The sequence below is a fragment of the Equus przewalskii genome, chromosome 13 (genome assembly GCF_037783145.1).
Source record: "Equus przewalskii isolate Varuska chromosome 13, EquPr2, whole genome shotgun sequence".
Lineage (NCBI taxonomy): Eukaryota > Metazoa > Chordata > Mammalia > Perissodactyla > Equidae > Equus > Equus przewalskii.
Window position 1 is genome coordinate 44,244,674 of NC_091843.1, and position 7,421 is coordinate 44,252,094.

The following is a 7,421-nucleotide window of genomic DNA, read 5'->3' on the forward strand; positions in this document are numbered from 1 at the left end:
AAATTTTCCACCATTCCTTTAAATAAGACTTTGAGACTTTGTATTAGGATTACATCCATGCCTCCTTGGAAATATTGTTCAAATAGCTCCTTGAAAGACTGAAACTCCAAAACAAAGTAAATTCTATATAATTGCTTAGCAAAGCATACAGTCCACATTCTGAAACAGTATTCCTTTAGAAAATAATATTTTCAATTGCTAGCAAAAAATGTAGAAATGATCTTTTTCATATAGATTCTAATGTCAGCGATGGACAAGTGTCAGTCTGAAACTCAAATGCATTGGGAAAAGTTAATGGAAATATGGTGTTTGTGAAGTTTCATCCCTAAGACTTGCAGTCCCTTTTTTGTCTCTTCTTTTACATCAGTTAATGAAAAGATCTAAGATTCCACTTACTCTAACAGAGGGTGCACATGTATCAGAACTCCTCTTCCCTTTAATCAGAACAAATGCCTATATTACAAATAAAATATTAAACCAATTCTTGAGCATGTAGGTCACCGGAGCATATTTTGCTTTACTCTTGGAACATGAATGGGTGGACTACTATGTGAGAACTGTACCTTCACAGCAGAATCAATGAAAACCTGAAAGGAGGGACATTTAAATAAAAGGGTTGTTAAAACTTTATATGTGATGCTAAGGCAATAAGGTATCAAATAAAACAAAATAATTTCCCATTTTATTTTTAAATATGGATGATATTTTTATTCATCCACACCAGGTATATATCTACAAAAATAGTCTTCCTGTAAACAAAATGGACTGAATGTGTTTTCTACATTGAATATTTACTTTTTGCCTTCCAGTTATTTTTACATTAAATGGAGAAAGAAAAGTCTTTTTCACTGAGTTTATTCTAAATTACTTATTTATAAATTATAACGTTCTTGCATAAATTTTTATTCTAAAGGGTAATCATAAGACTTTTTAGTTTTATAAAGCTAAAAACTTTTTAAATTACTATTTTTATTATCAAAAGGAATGAGGTATGTAATAATTTTAAGTTTGCATAGTACATATTCCAAATAACTAGTTATCAATAATTTTTACTCTGTAATAAATATAAGGAATATTTCCCCAACGTATAAATATCACAAAGTATAAAAAAGAAAGAAAATTAACTAAAGTGAGATTACACTTTTAAAAGAAAAATGAATAGGACTGTGTAGTCTTGAGGTATAATGATTTCACAGTGAACATGTTTTCATAAAATGTTTCTTCTATACTAAGAGACATAGAAAATTTGAAAAGATAAGTAAATGAGTTGTTATAATTTACAAATGTATGCACTGGGTAGCTAAAATATATTAAACTCCAACCACCTGAAAACCCAACTATACTGAAAACTGCAATACACTAGTATTTAAATGTTAAGCCAATTTTTACTATCTTTCAGGAAATTATTTTAAATAAAACAGTATTTCATTTCAAAACAAATTTCTGAAGGAAAAAGATCCCAGAGTATTTCATAAAACTAATTACTGCAATAAAACAACAGTTCATAACTCAGATTATTTAAATAATGGTGGCTGTTCAGAAAATGGAATAAGGGCAGACAGAAATCAATTTTAGGGAACCAGTCATAATATTAAGCAGTTACTTGACATCTTCAGAACTCCTTCTGTTTTTCCAGATAATTCATTCCTTTTAAAATTTTGTGAATAAATCTATCATAAGTGAGTTAACTTTTCCTAAGCTTTTAAAAAATACTTGTTAAATTTCCACATGACAATCTTCCAAGAAACTCCAGATTTTAACTATTTAAAAACGAAGAGAAGTAATTAGATACCTACCTCAAACAATCACCACCAACAACAAAGTACCAAATGCTAAAAGCTACAACCCAAGAGAATAAAATTAGTCCTCTTGTTAGCGACAGGAAATGGCTATGCATGTATATAAACACCAATAAAACAAATAAAGGGGAAATAGCATCTTCCAGAGATATGACCATATAAATACGCAGCTGCTTAAAGAGCCAAGCTAACAAGAAAGCCTCAGACAGGCCTTAGATCTAATAAGAACTGTATCTCCCATAATCACCCTTGTGTCCATTACCGGCTGCTGCTATCATTTTCAAGCAAATACAAAGATAAAGAGAGAAAAAATAGAATCCCTGCCTCAGACTGTAAAATGGCATGCACCTGTAATACGTGAACACTTGGATCACAGCTCGTCTTACCTCATAAGACCAGACACACTGAGTCCCACCAAAACGTCGAACACACCTTCCTACTTCCACGTCCTCGTGAGTTGTGTACATTTCTCTGAGGCATTCACCTATATGTGGCACCATCCTCCTGAGAACCTCTCGACTGAAGATCATGCCAGGTCCTCCCATACAGAAGTTCTCCCCAGGCTCCAGCCCCAGCTTTCCGAGTTCTTCAATATTCCCCAGGCCAGTCTGGCCCAGGTAGAGAGGCTTGCTGCTATTCAGTGATCTAAGAAACTCTTCTAACTTATCACCTACAAAGAGAGAGGCAACAATCACTCCTTTTCCTAATTCATGATCATTTGTAGTACACAAAATAAGTAATACAAAGTAAGGGACATAAATTCCCCATAAGTCTTATAATATTGAAAACAAGAAAAACTGCTCTGAATATTCTATTATTTTTTTTAAATACTAACTTATAGCTATTAATCAAGCCATAATAAAATTTTATCAAATTTCTAGTCAAGGTCACTGGAAAACTTTAATAAGTGTAATAATCATCAGTTTTTTGGTAAAAGGTGAAATGGTAAGGAGACTAAAGACAGGTTTCTTAGCACGTTTGAAGTAATGATAAAATTCCTAGAGATATAATATTAAATATTGATATTTTGTATTGATTTGGCAGACTGTTGATATCCAATAATTACTTTTTCCTGATAATTGATTTAGTTTAGTGTTTTGTCCTTAACTGAAGTTCAGTCATATACAACCCAAAAGTTTCATAATACATATATATAAGAGAAAGAGAGAGAATCAAATTTCTCTTGAAATTTAACTGTGGAACTCTGGAAAGCACTTTTTTAGACAAAATAAACATTTGTTAAAAATTAAATAATATAATTCGTTTACTTATAGTTTGTAAGTTTATCAGGAAAAACAATTTAAAAATAAAACTCCGTAGCTAAAACAGTTCAAAAGCATTTGGTATTCTACAAAGCGATACACTGGAATAAGTAGTCACCTTCTCTACATTCCCAGCCAGCATCTTTACTATTATTTTTGATGAGCATGGCATCTGCAGTCATTTTCCTGATCCCATGCCATGCCCCCTTGGAGCTCAATGAGTTTCAGCTATTATTGGGTTTTTAATACAAAATGCATTTCATTCTGAATAGAAATGGAAAGAGTATGGCATTTCAATGTTCTGAAGGACAATGTCAAAGCATTAAAAGAAATGACAAAAGTAGATGCTATTAACGCATTTTGGAAAATTCTCTGCACAGTGTGTCAAACTTCTGCCAGGAAACCTTTGTGATTTTATTGAGACACAGAAGACAAGGGGACTACAAGATAGTGGATCTATCACTTATAGATATCTATCTTACATCTATCTAAAAGATAGTGCATTCATCAGAAATGCAATCATTTCTTTATTTTTGTATTTAATTATTTATTTTTGTATCTAATTATCAATATTTCCTATGCCAACCAGCTCTAAGGTGATTTCACTCCTCCCAACCCCAAACCAAGAAATCTTTAGTCATTATCTTTACACTCCTTGTGCCAAAACAGCATAGATACTTTGGGTTTATTTTTTCTGTTTGTTTTTCCTTGAGTCATGTGAAAGATACTACGTGGATCAGGAGAAAGCAATGAGGCTAGAAGTAGAGAGGCATAAACTAAGGAAGGGCTGCCCCCCTTTGACCAAGAAACTAGGAAATGTGAGAGCACAGGAAGACCTTGTTCAATACAATCCTGCTACTTCCCTTGTGTCCCTCTCCATCTCCGAAATGGGCTGGACTGGAAAGACATACTTCTGCTCTAAGGAAAGCCTCTCTGCTGAATTGAGAAATCTCTGGCCAGAGCCACGCATACTCAAGGTGAAGGACCGCGCCTCTTTTAAAATTGACAGGGAAGTTTTCTCTTGCTGTGGCTGCGCGTGGTTGTGGGAAAGACTTTCAGCCTCTGCTTATCGCTGCAGCCACCAAGACGGACTGGAAAGGATCCATGCTAGTGGCGCTAGTATAGCTTGGAGCTACTAGGGTCTGCATAATTCGAGGGCGTTGTCCCCTTCTTTCCCACCACCAGCTCCTGTCAATACACCCAAGCCCTCCGGGTTTTACTGAGGTGAGGTGGGGGTGGGGACGGCTTGGTGCTGCACCATAGTGGCTGGAAGGAGCTGCGCGCTGGAGCGGTGGGAGTGCTCAAGGACTCCCAGTGCGTGGCGGGTCGTGCGAAAGGGAAGGAAACGCACAGGGAAGGGTCCAGGACAGCAAAGATGATTCTTCGACCTCACCTGTTCCAACACTGCGCTAGATCCAGTTAAAACCAAGGGTAGGGGATTAAAGCGAGAACATCGGTCTCCAAGCTGGCTCTCGTCTTCCCTTCCTTCACAGAGGACACGCCCCTCTGGACCGATTTGGGAAACTGCCACCACTGGGCGCTTTCAGAGCAGGGCAAGGTGGGAACAGCCTTGTTTAACCCTAAAGTCCCTTTCCTCATCTCTCGCACATGGTAAACAGTAGGGGCAAGCGCTGGGCGGAAACGAGAACATCCAGAGTGAGGAAGGCGAATAAACCCGGGCAGGTGTGAGGAGGGTCCAGACCGCAGGAGAGGAGGAGGAGCGGACTAGGAATGGTGGGCGGATGCAAGGGGTGGGGACCGCGGGCTGGGGGCTGCCGGAGCCCGGAGCACGTGCTGGCAGAGAAGCAGAAAGGGGCTGGGCAGGGATTGGGGCTGGCTGCAGAGAAAGGAGTTGGGGAGGCGGGCAGGCGGGACAGCCGGCGCTGGGAGGTCACCTTTGATGTAGACATCGTCGTCGGCGCGCATGAACCACTCATACTTGTCCAGGTAGTGGTCGTGCATGTACTTGATCATCATGAAGGACTTTTTCTGGGGAGGGTAGGAGTCGTCCACTCCTGGCAGCGCGATGACAGGCAAGGGTGGCAGAGGCTGGCCAAGCCCGGCGTTGGGGGACTGCTGGCTGGAAAAGAACTCCACACGGCCAGGGATGAAGCGCGCCCAGGTTCGCTGCACCGCCAGCGCGCGGCTGCCCAGGTACTTCTGCGCGGTCATCACCCCCACGTACAGGAAATCTCGGGGTCGAGAGCTCTGGGCAGCGGCGCCCCCGTCCCCGCTGCCGTTGTGGCTACTCCCGGGCCGGCCGCCTCTCCGCTGCCCAGCCGCGCCCCCGTCCTCCTCCTCGGGTTCCCCCTCGGCCACGGGGGCGCCGGGGAGCCCCGTCGCGCCTTCGGGCTCGCGTCCTCGCCGCCGCTGCTGCAGCGGAGGTGGCTGCTGCCAGGGGCTGCTCCGAAAACTGGTTTCCCCAGGCGCTGCCTCTGGCAGCTGGGGCCCCTGGAGCTCCAGGCGCGCAGGGGGCGGCGACTGCTCCGGTCGGGGTTGGGGCTGGGGGAGCGGCTGCTGAGCGCCGGGGCCAGCTGCCGAGCGGCCGTAGTAGGAGCAGAGGCTCGAGCCGCGTCTCTTCCTCTCGCTCAGCTCCGCCACTCTGGGGGCGATGAGCCAGGACGCGGCGGTGAAGCCCAGCACCAGCCCCAACGCCACGCTCATCCACGGGCGGCGGGAGCGCACGGCCATCGCGGCTGTCCCCGGCGCGGACGCTAGCTGAGCGGCTGCGGCGCCGCGCGCGGGTCTCCCGGCTCCCACCCGCCCCTCCTCCGCCTCTGCGCCCCCAGCCCCGGCCGCTGCCTGCCGCCGAGGCGCCGACGCCGGCTCGGGGTGGGAGCTTTCGGGGCGCCTAGCCCGCCGCGGGTTGCCGCTGCCCGCGCCGCTCTGGGTCTGGGCTCTGAGTGAGGGTCGGGAGAGAAACTTCTCCCGGCGGCGGCGGCGGCGGCGGTGGCAGCGAGAGGAGCTGCAGGAGGAGGAGGAGGTGGAGCGGCGGCGGCGGCAACGCGTCCGCTCCTAGGCTGCCACCCTGTCACTGGCGCGCCTAGTCCCTCCCTCCTCCCCGAGCCCCCGCCCTCGCTCCCCGCCTCCCGCTCCCCCCGCCGCCGGGCTCGGACCGGGCCGGAGGAGGAGCCACGAGCACCCCCGCTGCCAGCCCTGGCGAAGCGCGGGCCGCGGTATCTCCCCGTCCCCCGCCCTTGGACAGCCCCGTCCGCGCCTGGTCCAGAGCCGGCCTCCTCTCCGGAAGGAAACGATCCCAGTCGGGCCGCCTCCGCCTTCCAGCGCCGACGCCCCCTCGGCCCTCCTCCCCCGGCCCTTGCTCTCCGTCCCATTTCCCGTCCTGTCCCGCCCCGCGTCCGGGGGCTCCACTGCCCTCCTCCCGGCGCGTCGGCTCCACTGACCTCATCGGCGGAGCGCGGGTCCCCGAGCCCCCGGCGAGCGCCAGCATCTCCCTACCCGCTCGCTTCCCCCGGCCCACCGCCCGTGACGTCCCGGCGTGACCCTTCCCCAGGCTGCCCCGCCCATGTCCGCCGGGGCTCCACTCTTCGGGTTTCGGTAATTTTCGCAGTTCTTTCACGGCTGCTGCTCCCCATCTTCTCTCTCCACTCCTTGTCCCGCTCACTACTCGGGAAACCATGTGTCCCATCCTAGCACCTCTCCTCCCAGCCTTACCGACTCCCCACTCCCTACCTGCATCCTTCACCACCTCTCCCCAGCCAGTCGTACACAGAAGCACCAGAGTCACTCGGCGTCTCTCCTAAGAAAATCTCCGGAGAGACTGTAAATACCCGCCCCGAAAGTCTGAGGAGATCATGGTGAGTGGGGGCTCAATACCCAAAGAACATAAAAATTCTATGTTCCCCACCTGTTGAGTTAGAAATGTGGGGCTGCCTAGTGGTCCTCTCCTCAGCTTTCCTACTGGTTTCTTGTCTAGAACTGAGAACCAGGAACTATTTTCAGTCTTGGTAGAACTGGCAAATGATGGAGAGATGTAAACAAATTATAGGGGCAATACCTGGAACATTCAAACTAAGAAAATTCTTGCTCTCCCAAATAAATGAACTTAATCAGAAAATAAAATAGAAAATACAATTTGTCTTGTCTATAAACCATTTTGTTTTCTATGGCAATGACAGGAAATGTTTTACCGCTTCAATTAGGGAGGGAAAATCTCCAGCAACAGAATCTCAAAAAAAGTTAAACAGTATTAGCGAAAATCACTCAAAGTCACATTAGAACAAATTACCTGAAGATATGTGACATTTTAAAACTTTCTGTGTAGAAGTTGTGAATCTAACTATATCTGAGGCGTATTTGGCATCCCAAATCCTTTCTTCTTCAAATTTCAGTCTTCTGTTTT

General features: G+C 46.4%; 1 protein-coding gene across 1 annotated transcript in view; it reads right to left on the reverse strand.

Moving 5' to 3' along the window:
• Window positions 1-6,105, reverse strand: part of CHSY3 (chondroitin sulfate synthase 3) — a 244,790-nt gene extending 238,685 nt beyond the window's left edge. Inside the window, exons 1-2 of the mRNA XM_008516417.2 lie at window positions 4,957-6,105; window positions 2,186-2,469 (exon numbers count right to left, since the gene is read on the reverse strand). Of these exons, the coding sequence (XP_008514639.2) occupies window positions 2,186-2,469; window positions 4,957-5,752 (1,080 nt within the window). The 5' untranslated portion in view covers window positions 5,753-6,105. The remainder of the gene's footprint in view (window positions 1-2,185; window positions 2,470-4,956) is intronic.
• Window positions 6,106-7,421: the final 1,316 nt, after the last annotated feature.